We start from the raw sequence: 12,376 nt of genomic DNA on the forward strand, positions 1-12,376 counted from the left end.
AACAAAAATCTCATGAAAAGTGTGGGTTGTGTCCCCAGAAAAAGAAAATGAGGCATGAATGTTGTCACATCTTACCCCAATGTAAGACCTTTGACCCAGGAGGAGGTTTTAATAAAGTGACAAGTCCTACGACCTTTGTCAGGGGGGGGGGGAGGATATGTGGCAGTTCTGTGCCTCTGGAGTGGGAATTGTGGTTCAGGTGGAGCTCCTGGTCCGTATACTTCACTCCAACCTTAGAGCTATTGAGGCTCTGAAACCCACCTGGTGGAGTTCTATTAGAGACTTCAGAGCTTTCCAAGTGATGGCTTCCGGGTGAATACTCAGAGGGTGGGAGAACACGGACAGTGCTAGGCCTGTGGGAGCTGCAGCCAAGTCTTGGTGAGACCAGTGGAACTGGTAATGTTGAGCAGTAGGCTCAGAAGTGACAACTAGGGAAGCTGTGTATTACAGTCAGTGGCTAGAAGGCCTAGGTTTTATTTTATTTGCAAAGTGTTGCCTATGTCTTATGTTTTTCCTTGGACTGACAAAGCGACTGTAGTCAGTTTAAAGCATACAGCACTGACTGGACTGAAGTTTTTGATGTGCCAACCGTCTCGGACCCAGGAGATGGCCATCCCAGAGGGTAACCCCCATATTGTCACAAACAATACCACCCACCTAGCAGCCACAACACCGCCAAAGCTACCCCCTCCAACGGCAACCTCTACCCGGCCAATACTGAGATTTACATACCAGCATGTCGGCGCCGCTGTGGAGAATTCGCTCTAGTGGAGCTTTTTTTCACTCGACCACATGGTTGCTATTATTTTCGCCTATGAGGTCCCGTTGAGCACTGGAGGCCAGCCCTGACCTGAGGTCAACTTGGGCGGGGGCCCCCTCCTTTCACGACCAAGTGATGCTATTGGTGTATATATATATATATATATATATATATATATATATATATATATATATATATATACACACACCAAGACAGATATTACCAATAACACCAGCATATTGAAAGAGAAAGTATTATCACCGTACATATTACCGCCATACTGTTACCGACCAAATCCTGTATACTGAGACCAATATTACCAGTAATACCAGTATATAGGAAGGAAACATTACTGCCACACCACAACCACTACCATCACCACCATATTGTTACTGACCAAATCCAGTATACTAAATCACCTCATCCAGTCATATAGAGGTGGCCCAAGCTCTACACAGGTTCTATACACCATATACATTACCGTGCAGTTATATCAGGTGACTCACAGGAGACGTCTTTTCTGATCAGAGTTCTTTCCTTTTCATCTTCTTCTCCATCCGTCCTGGGCCGTTATGAGAACTTCTGCGAGCCACGAATCCACAGAATCTGCCAGACAGACATATTAGGCTCCTCACACTGGCACCATCCTCATCTCTATACACACTGCGTATCTGTATTGACCCCTTTACACCCTCATTTAGTGGGTAGCCCTGACTTTAAGTGACCCCCTAATAATATATGCCCCCCTCTGTGTATTCCCTCTCCCCCTATGTTGCCCCCCCCCAAATAGATGGCCCCTCTCCCCCCATGTTGCCCTCCTTATAGATGGCCCCCTCTCCCCCCACCCTCCCTTATAGATGGCCTCCTCTCCCTCCTCCATATAGATGGCCCCCTCTACCCCCTCCCTTATAGATGGCCCCCTCTTTCCTCACCCTCCCTTATGGATGGCCCCCTCTCCCCCCACCCTCCCTTATAGATGCCCCCCTCTCCCCCCACCCTCACTTATAGATGGCCCCCTTTTCCCCCCTCCCTTATAGATGGTCCCTCTTCCCCCCCTCCCTTATAGATGGTCCCTCTTCCCCCCCCACCCTCATAGATGCCCCCCTCTTTCCCCCCCACCCTCATATACCCCCTTTCCCCCCACCCTCCTAGATGCCCCCGCTCTTTTGCCCCACCCTCATAGATGCCCCCCTCTTTCCCCCCACCCTCATAGATGCCCCCCCTCTTTCCCCCCACCCTCATAGATGCCCCCCCTTCTCATAGATGGTCCCCTCTTCCCCCCACCCTGCAGGCTGATTAAAAAAAAAAAAAAACTTAACTCACCTGACAACGCGCTCCCATGTTGATCCTCACTCCTCCTGGTCTGTCCCCGGCTGCTGCGTGGCTACCGGGGGTGTCGCGTCTTATCCCCGGCAGCGCGCGCATCCCGGAGCTCCCTGCGCGCCGGAACCGGAAGTCAGGGCCCAAGGCGCGCAGGGAGCTCTGGGATGCGCACGCTGACGGGGATGAGACGCGACACCCCCGGCAGCTGCGCAGCAGCCGGGGTAAGACGGAGCCGTACTCTTGTGACCGCAAGCAAAACAATGCTTGCGGTCACAAGAGTGATTGATCGGGAGGGCCTCGCGGGCCCCCCTTTGTGGCGGGCCCGGTCGCGGCGGCGACTGCCGCGACCGCGGTAGCTACGCCACTGACTCCCGCTCCTCCCCACTCAATTTGCATGTAATAGCACAGAAAGAGAGCAAGGAATGAGGATCAAGCAATCACTTGTTTTATTGCTCCACAATCGAAGTCAATATTCTCTCATGAAATTAATTATTAGTCTCACCATGGGCAACAACATATGAAAAGTTATGTTTGAGCAGAATACTCCTTTAACTCCTTAAAGGGGTAGTCCACCCAAAAAAAATTTCTTTCAAATCAACTGGTGCCATAAAGTGCCAGAGATTTGTAATTCACTTCTAGTAAAAAATCTAAGTCTTCCAGTACTTATTAGCTGCTGTATGTCCAACAGGAAGTGGTGTTTTCTTTCCTGTCTGACCCAGTGCTCTCTGTTGCCTCCTCTGTCCATGTCAGGAACTGTCCAAAGCAGGAGCAAATCCCCATAGAAAACCCCTCCTGCTCTCCAGACTGGAAATAATACAACTTCCTGTTGGGCATACAGCAGCTAATAAGTACTGGAAGGCTTGAGATTTTTTAATAGAAGTAAATTACAAATCTCTGTCACTTCATGGCAGCAGTTGATTTGAAAGAAAATTTTTTTGGGTGGACTACCCCTTTAAGGATCGGGCCTGAAATGACCTTAAGGACCGGGCTAATTGTCACTTTTGCGTTTTCATTTTTTCCTCTTCGCCTTCTAAGACCTATAACACTTTTATCCACCTACAGAACCATGCAAGGGCTTGTTTTTTTCAGGAGCAGCTGTACTTTGTAATGGCATATTTCAATCTGCCATAAAATGAATGATGGAACCGCCATCATTTAGGGGTGAATTTGTGTCCAAAAATGCAATTCCGCAAATTTTGAGAGCGTTCCATGTTTACGCAATGCACTTTACGGTAAAACTGGCATTTTTTCTTCATTCTATAGGTCAGTCTGAACACAGCGATATGCATGTTTTGTAGGTTTTCTAACGTTGTACTATTTTTATTAGGAATAAGACTTTTTTTTTGCAAATAGGTATTTTTAAAATGGCCCCATTGTGACTCTTATAGTGCTCTTATTTTTTCACCTACGGGGTCATATGGGGCATCAGCGCCAGGATCTCTAGTTTTTATTAGTAACATTTTTTACTAGATCAGAGATATTGATTACTTTTTATTATTTTTTTTATACATAAAAAGTAATTTAAAAAAGCAATCCCTGCGTTTTTTACCGTTTTGTTCACGCCGTTCACCGTGCGGGAACAATAATGTTTTATTATAATAGATCAGACAATTACGCACGCTACAGTGTATTATATGTTAATAAACTTTATTATTTTTATGTGTTTTATGTGTAAAATGGGAAGGCGGGGATGATTTTCACTTTTGTTGGGGGAGGAGCTTTGGGACTTTTTTAAACTTTTATAGATTTTTTTTTTACACTTTTATAGTCTCATTAGGGGACTTTTACTTACATACATTAGATTGAATAAACTGATCACTGCTATGCAATAGCATAGCAGGGATCAGTGTAATCTGCGATCTTCTGATAGAGCCTGCCTGTGGTAAGCAGCAGACCTCCAGCAGTCAGGCAGTGCGATTGGGACCCCCGCAGACACGCGGCAGGGCGTACATTTACGCTCCCCTGCCATAAGGCCCAGGCAGCAGGGGCGTAAATGTATTCCTGCTGTCCTTAAGGGGTTAAAGAGAACTTATCACCTGAAATTAACTGTCCCTATAATAAAAGATACTCTCTCCCTAAATCTATTCCTGAAGATACAGACTGCCTGTGCAGTCTGTTTCTTATACTTTTACCTAATCCTGTATAGCGGAGCAGTAAGGCCAGGCGCGGCCATCTTGATGACGTCACAGTGGTGCGTTCCAGCGCTGGAACGCAAGGGACGTAATCAAGATGGCGCCCGGCTTTACTGCACCGCTACAGAGGAGTGGGTAAAGTATGAGATACAGACTGCAAAGGCAGTCTGTATCTTCAGGAATAAACTAATAGGCCCAGTTAGGATAGACATACACAGTGATCTCGCGCTGTATAGCGCAAGATCACTGTGTATTTACAGAACAGCGGCAAAGGCTCATGGGAGCCCTTCCCACCGCTCGGCATGCCGGGAGCTTCCTGTCGTGCGTCGGCTCTTTTGAAAAGAGCCGGCGCGAGACAGGAAAAGAAAATGTGTATATTGCGAAAACGCGGCCATAAAAGTAATTAATTCTAATTACAAATATTAATAAAAAAACAATTTTAATCTAATTATCGGAAATTTTTTTTTTTATTTTCGTCCATGATTGGTTCTCTTTAAGTTTCAAAATCATGTTAATACAACACTACACAAAATAAGAAAATGTTGCTTAATTTACATACACATGGGTTGGTTCCACATGGTCCTTCTCAATGACTTCCATGGGAGGTGGTTGGATTACTAGATGAGAAATATATAGAATTAGATTTTCATATGGGATTATTCATTTTGTTGAACTGGTATTAACAACAGAAAATAAGCGTACAATGACATGTTTTCGGAATAGTTCATTTTTATTCTGTTTTTATGTCTGCATATTCATGTTTTATTATTTGTTGTTTGTTTGCCTCTCTGAACACCATTTTATGGTTTACATATAATCTCATATTTATAGTCCCATATGTATACATTATTTGAACTGTACCTGTTATAATGCTCTTCTTATTATTATTATTTATTTATTTTTAAATCATTCTTGATTCCAGAGCGCTATACATACTGTATAAGGGTCACATGCAGAACATTTACAGAATAAAATCAGTAAAGTCAATGATTGACTGGTACTTGGGGAGAGAGGACCCTGCCTGCAAGGGCTTACAATCTACTGGGTGAAATATATACAGTGGTGCCTTGGATTACGAGCATAATTCGTTCCTGGACAGTGCTTGTAATCCAAATCCACTCTTAAAGCGACTCTGTACCCACAATCTGACCCCCCCAAACCGCTTGTACCTTCAGATAGCTGCTTTTAATCCAAGCTCTGTCCTGTAGTCCGTTCGTTAGGTGGTGCAGTCATTGTCCTAAAAAACAACTTTTAAACTGGCAGCCCTGTGCCAAATGGGCGTGGCCTAGTTTGTGTATGCATTAGGCTGGCACCACCTCTCTTTCCCTCCTCCCCACCCTCCTCATCTTTAGCAATGCTCTAGGCAGATTGCCTCCTATTCGTCAGCGCTGTGAATACTGAACATGGGCTGGATCGTAAATCACATGGGCAATGTTCAGACAGGAGTACATGTTTCAATGGCATTCTTAATGATGAAGAGGGTGGGAAGGAGGGATGGAGGGGTGGTGCAAAGTTAGGGCACAGATACTCCTGTTTGGCAAGGGGCTGCAAGTTTAAAAGTTGTTTTTTAGGACAATACCTGCATCACCTGCCGAACACACGCCAGGACAGATCTTGGATTAAAAGCAGTCTGAATAACATGTAAAACAAGCAAAACAAAGATTTAGAAACAGCTGGATATGTCATATTGTAAGTTTCTGTACATCATAGCAATCAGCATGGGGAGTATAATCTATAGTAAGTGCATAAACCTGAAAAAACAGCAGCAGTTTGTAGATACAGGATGGAAGTGCAGATCCCCATAATGGCGAGTATTGGAAACACAAAGGCTGACAGAGACTGCAGGGAGTATGAAGAAATGAGCAGGGTATAGGGTGAGCACAGTATAGCAGCACACTCTGTCTGGGTAGAAAGGGGTTACAGCTAGGAAGAGATTACCTCCACAGTCCTGTACCCTGATGTAAACCCCAGCCTAAAGTGGATCTGCTATGATTTGGAAGGTGAGGGAGACTTCCTGGGTCAGAGTACAGTGCTGTAGACCCCGCTATGCTGACCATGCCCCTCCTCAGCTCCCCCTTCCACTTAGTTCAGGGAGCTCTTAAACCAAGTCACAATTTTAAAAAAACTGAGAGCTCTTAAACCAAAACACTCTTAATCCAAATTACTCTTAGGGTGCCTTCACACCTACCGACTCGCAGTGTAAATCTCGCTGTGATTCTGGCAGGTCCTGGCAGTTCCCTGTCACTACATGCTCGCAGCGGTATGAAAGACCGCTGTGAGTATGTAATTCTGCTGCCCCCTTAACCCCTTTTGCTCCCGCTCCGCTGTGTCTGTATATACGTTACCTGTCTCCTGCACAGGGTCCCGGTGTCCTGCTCTCCCGCCCAGCCAATCAGTGGTTGCGGCCGGGCAACACACTGATTGGTTGGCCGGGAGAGCAGGACGCCGGGACCCTGTGCAGCGAGAAGAGGTAATGTTTATACAAAGCGTAGCGGGAGCAGAAGGGGTTAAGGGGGCAGCAAAATTATATACTTGCAGCAGTCTTTCAGACCGCGAGATTTACACTGCGAGTCGGTAGGTATGAAGGCGCCCTTAAACCAAGGTACCACCAATATAAACACAGTGTTACCTTGGTTTAAGAGTAACTTGGTTTAAGAGCTCACAGTTTTTCAAAATTGTGACTTTGTTTAAGAGCATTGCTTTGGTTTAAGAGCTCCTTTGGTTTAAGAGCTCCCTGTACTGGGTGGAAGCTCGAGTGGAGGAGGGGCATGGCCTGCATAGCGGGGTCTGCAGCCCTGTACTCTGACCCAGGAAGTCTCCCTCACCTTCCAAATCATAGCAGATCCACTTCAGGCTGGGGCTTGCATCAGGGGACAGGACTGTGGAGGTAATCTCTCCATAGCTGTAACCCCTCTCTCCCCTCTGCCCTGCTCATTCCTTAATGCTCCCTGCAGTCTCTGTCCGCCCTTGTGTTTCCCATCCTCTCTATAACTGTACAGTAACTTATAATATCAAATATTCTGCTGTTTCTGAATGTTTGTTTCATTAGTTTTACATGTTATTCAGAATAATAAATCATTAATTTTGGGGTGTGAAACCAATTGTCTGCATTTCTATGATTTCTTATGGGAAAATTTGCTTTGGTGTAACAGTGGATTTGGATTACAAGCATGGTCCCGGAACGAATTATGCACCACTGTCTATATATATACATATATATATATATATATATATATATATATATATATATCTCACAAGAGCTGCACATATGAAGCTACTGGGTATTTCCCCAAATTTACCACCGTTTTCAGAAAAATTGACCCATGTCCAATACAAGTGATAATCTAGCAGATGTGTGCTTTTCTTAAGGAGCTTTTACACAGCTTAATAATTGTGTGGACTGGGCCATGTGAAGGGTTATTGCATCATGCCTTAGGCTATGTTTACACAATGTACATTTTATGTCAATAATGGCCATTGTTTTCAATTATAACAGCCATCCTTTTCATAGCGAAATGTGTTGCATTGAAGGCAATGCAAACAGCAGCCGTTGGTTCACACACAATGTATTGAACAGCAGCCGTTGTTTGCAACAGCCATTGAAATAACTCACATGTCAATTATTTCCATGCATTTATTCCAATGCAATTTTCAATGCAAAAGCAGACGTTGTTTTTTAGCGCCAAACAACAGCAGTATGAATATAGCCTTACACTTGTATCACTCTTGGTCGCACATTTCCTGTTTGCACAAATGTGAGATGTGCTGCCAAACTGACAATGATTATTGGGCCAGTCATCCTATAAATGAGTGTTTGCTCATTCGTCAGCTTATTGCTGGCTGTTTAACACAGTACAATAATGGGATCTTTCAGCCAATAAACGCCCCTTGTAAAGGTCTTTTAACTGTCCATGACCTGTTCTTGGATTTGCATTCAGGAGAATATATAAAATTGGATCTGTCTTACCCAACTAGGCTGAGCTCTGAACTTGCTAAAGGCTTTCTTTAGCATTATATAGTAACTCAAAAACTCATACACCATTGCCCTCCTGCCAGGCATATTGGACCCCGGATCCCTGGCAAGCAGGGACACTGCCAAAAAAGGCCAAAATATGCATATACAATTTCCTTTTCAGTGAACTGATTTTTATTTTAGTGTAAGTACATAAAAGACAATAAGGGACCTTGACAAGTGTTATGTCCAAAATATCAACTAATATATCATATGTATCATTTTTGGCCTTGTGAAGTTGGGGGAATGTGGTGTCAGTAATTAGTTGGGTGTTCTTAATCATTCCTATTTATTTGTATGAGCATGACCAGTTTGGATGTTACCCAGCACACTGCACTATAAGTAGCCTTGTGAATGGCAACTTAAAAAACCCATATTCGTATGCATTTATAATATTTAGCATCCACCACTATCATGGATGGTACGCATGTGATGCATCAGTCACTAGGTCAATTGAAGGGGTTTTCCAGGCAAAATGTACTGATGAACTATGCACCATCCTATTCACTTGAAATGGAACTGTTCTGTAGTTACACATGGCCAACACTACACAATAAATGGAGATAATCTGCATTCATTGTGTAGAACGACACCGAACAGCTGATTGGCATGGGTGCTTAGTTTTATCACCCTGACGATCCGGTACTGATGAATTATCCTGTGCCTGGAAAACCCATTTAATTTATGGCTAGACCAATTAGAAAATCATGTTAAGGAAGGACATCCAGAGAACCTTTACTATTCTTCTCTCCGGCGCGGACAGCTTTATATGTGATGCTTTTGCTGACACCTTATGACTACCAGCTAGGTCAGCAACCTAGTGTCCACAGAACACTTTGATTAAAAGACTGGAAAGGAGATGTTCTGTCTAAATGCAAAACTGTGTGCCATCCATTGTAAAAGGCAATTCCTCTGGCTCTTCTGTTGATCCTGTCTAAGAAAAGAAGGAGTTGCCTCCAATCCTACAGAAATCTCAAAAGTCTTTCAGCTCTAGGAGTAGAAAAAAAACCTAAGGGAGAGACGGGCAATAAGAACGATTAGTGAGGAACTAGGAATAATAGAGGATATTTTATTTCCAAGGCTGACTCAGCTTAAAAAAAAAAAAAACTCCTAATAATGCCAAGGTCGTGGTGGGAGGTTGGTTATCACCCGCGGAAAAAATATGCCCGTCAGCATCTCCATTCTAAGCACAAATCTTCTGTCTCCTCCAGGTCATAGTTTTATTACTTCCTGCAGATTCAGAACAGCAAATGGTATTAGACATAGAAGGTTCTCATCCCACTTCCACCAGAGGAGAGGGAAGTTCTCCATCTCCAGTTTCAGGCTCTCCTGTTCATCAGATCATAAGCCTAAAGAGCCTTCACAAAGGTTATTGTTCATCTGATGGCTAACATGATCATTATTCCATATTCCAGACAATATCCTCTTGATAGCCAAATCAGAGTGGTACCTCTGTCAGAAGGTAGAGGTGGAAAGCTTTCAGAAACTAGGATGTGAGATAAACTATGAGAAGTCCAAGAGAACTCCCTGCCAGGGTTGCTGTTTTCTGGATTCCCAGAAACAATCCCTCACAAGGTTTCTCAGACCATTAAGAAAGCTAGGAATCTAAGTAACTAGAGTATCAGGGGCTGAACTACCGCCGTCGCAGCCATATCGGCTGCTGCGGGGCCTACCACATCAGGCCTGGTTCTGTTCTGCAGCAGCTGCTATTGATTCTAGGCTTTAATTTTTAGTTAAATAATTGTGTAATAGAGTATAGAATGTATTTACATGTAATTCCAAAGTGTGAATAAATAGACCAGTGCACTATGCAAACGATTGAGCATGTGAAAAAATACAAGGACAGATGGATGATGTCTCAGTGATATATACCCATATGCCCTGGGTACCCACACACCCCTGCCTCAGCGCACATTTCGGCATCTGCCTGTCAAGGGGTGGATAAAGGATAAAGGCAAATACTGAAACATTCTTCAGAGCAGGAGCTCGTGGTGATTGCACTGATGGTCTCACTGCTGAGATCCGATCCCAAGATACAGCCGGGGGAGGGCATGGCAGCGTACATCTTTTTCTGGCTGTCAATCAGATCCCACTCATTCACTTCATTAGAGTCAGGACAGGCGGGAGACTAATAAGTCCGCCGGTCCTGAGTTTTGCACTCAGGAGCATTTGTTGATTTCTTGCGACCATTTACGACAAGCTTCCGCCCCACCTTACCATGCCCCCTACGGCCTGTCCATCAGGCAAGTGGGGGATACAGCTGGCGTGCACCACAGAAAAAGGGTGAATCCACCCCTTTTCCATGGCGCACACCTGGGGCACATTTTGATAAATGTCCCTTAAAGAGTTGGACATTCAGTGCAGGGGGCCAGTTCAAAAATTTGCTATGGGGCCCAGCCATTTTTAGTTACGCCCCTGACTGGTGTAGCTTTAGAACCACTGGTGGTAGCCACAACAATCTGCGCTTCCATAGCTTTTTGCCTAGGGTAAGCTTCCCAAGTCCTGTAATGCAGTGGGATTAAACAGCTCCTGGATGTAATGCTGGGGTCTGGTGACAGCTGCTGCCCATCTTTCTTGTTCAAAGGTGTAAGGGGTGTAATCAATGATCTCCCCTTCTTTAGGGTTGTGTCTGGTCGTGAAATGTAGGATCTCTTGACTGCTCTACGGCTTACACGGACATGCTTGCCCATATAGGTGTCTTGGATGACCCCGAATCCTCTCTCTTTATCAAAGGAAATGACTGTGGCTCTCCACCTCTCTAAGGGTTTCTCACCTGGGCGCGGCTGGTCTTCTTGTCTTATGAACTCTTGCTCCAGCTCTAATGCGGTTACCCGCCGGGTAGCCGTGTCACTTGGCTGTGGTGGAGTTGTCATCGTCAGTGCTGTCTTGTTCTGTGCTTTGCTCTGTTCTGATGACAGAACAGGGGGCTGGGGGCTGCTTAGCCGTGACAATGTCTCTTAGAATGTCCAGGACTGCGGGGTCCTGCTTCTGCGGACTCTCTGCGGTAGTGGAGGTGGTCCCACCTCGGAAGTGTTGCGCCCAAGCAGCTCTGCTGGGGCCGGAATCTCGGAATCGGCGGTGGCGCTGGGAAATCCCACGCAGTCATCATCATCGAATGCGGCCTCCGCCGCATACTTTTCCTCGTCAATAATAGTGAAGTCGGAAGTAGGCGTCACTGTCTTGATCGGGGTCCTGGATCCCGAAAAAACTGCTCTCTCCTCCTTGGGACTCCTCCCAGGGGGCCTTTTGGGTAGCCAGAGGTCTCAGCGGCAGTGCCGGACCGGTGGTGGCCGGGATTGGGACTGCAGTATGTGCCAGCGGGCCAGGGCTCCCACAATTTCAGAAATTGCGTTTGTTGCAGTGTCCATGACTTGTTGCTCTCCGCTCACCATCTTGTGGCAACTGAGGGCAGAGTCATCACTTTCGGTGAAGCGCAGGGGACATACATGGGCGTCGGCCTTCTCCATCATGGCCGCGCCGGAAGTGCAGACAAGGAGGTTTCTCATAATCAGGGGTCCTCCCGGAGACAATGTTGTACTCCTTTGTTCCACCAGGGGACTTTTGGCGTGTTTTCTGGAGAATCTTCCCGTGCTTTGGTGTAGTTTTCCCACGGTTTTGTTGGCAGGCTCTTTGAAGGTTGTTGAGCACTTAGTAAATACAGGATACAGTTCAGAAGCAATAAAGATGGCTCCCCCACTTTTACATGTACAGTCAGGGCGACTCTCCTCTTTGGAGTACTTATCTTCAGGGCAATAGAGGTTTTGGTGGCTAACAGTTTACAACTTGCTTCTGCAATAAAGAGCACACAGCTCTTGGCAATCTGTGCACAGTAAATCACTCACTATAGCCACCGTAGCAGCTATAGGCAACAACAAGGTTGAAATCCTGTTTGTAGTGCCACTTCTGTGGGGGTGCTACGGTGGTACACCCCTGGTGTGGAGGCTAAATGGCTGGTCACTTGCCAGGTGACGGCAGGTGTGACGGCAGTTCTATGGTGGTTGGCCGAGATACCGCCGAGCCCAATGATGTTATGTCATGATGCCAGTGCCGGTTAAGCACACAGGTATGATCGCACACCTGCTTTTAGTTTAGAGGGCTGGTTGCACCTTCTTCCCCTGTGGACAGTGACCTGCCAGGTTGTGGGGTCCC

General features: G+C 45.6%; 1 protein-coding gene across 5 annotated transcripts in view; it reads right to left on the reverse strand.

Moving 5' to 3' along the window:
- Positions 1-12,376, reverse strand: part of ARHGEF18 (Rho/Rac guanine nucleotide exchange factor 18) — a 251,495-nt gene that overhangs the window by 133,129 nt on the left and 105,990 nt on the right. For all 5 annotated transcript variants that reach the window (XM_069977931.1, XM_069977932.1, XM_069977930.1 and 2 more), the window contains one exon: positions 4,775-4,832. In XM_069977931.1, coding sequence (XP_069834032.1) covers positions 4,775-4,832 — 58 coding nt within the window. The remainder of the gene's footprint in view (positions 1-4,774; positions 4,833-12,376) is intronic.

This window comes from Dendropsophus ebraccatus, chromosome 7 (genome assembly GCF_027789765.1).
Source record: "Dendropsophus ebraccatus isolate aDenEbr1 chromosome 7, aDenEbr1.pat, whole genome shotgun sequence".
Taxonomy (NCBI): domain Eukaryota; kingdom Metazoa; phylum Chordata; class Amphibia; order Anura; family Hylidae; genus Dendropsophus; species Dendropsophus ebraccatus.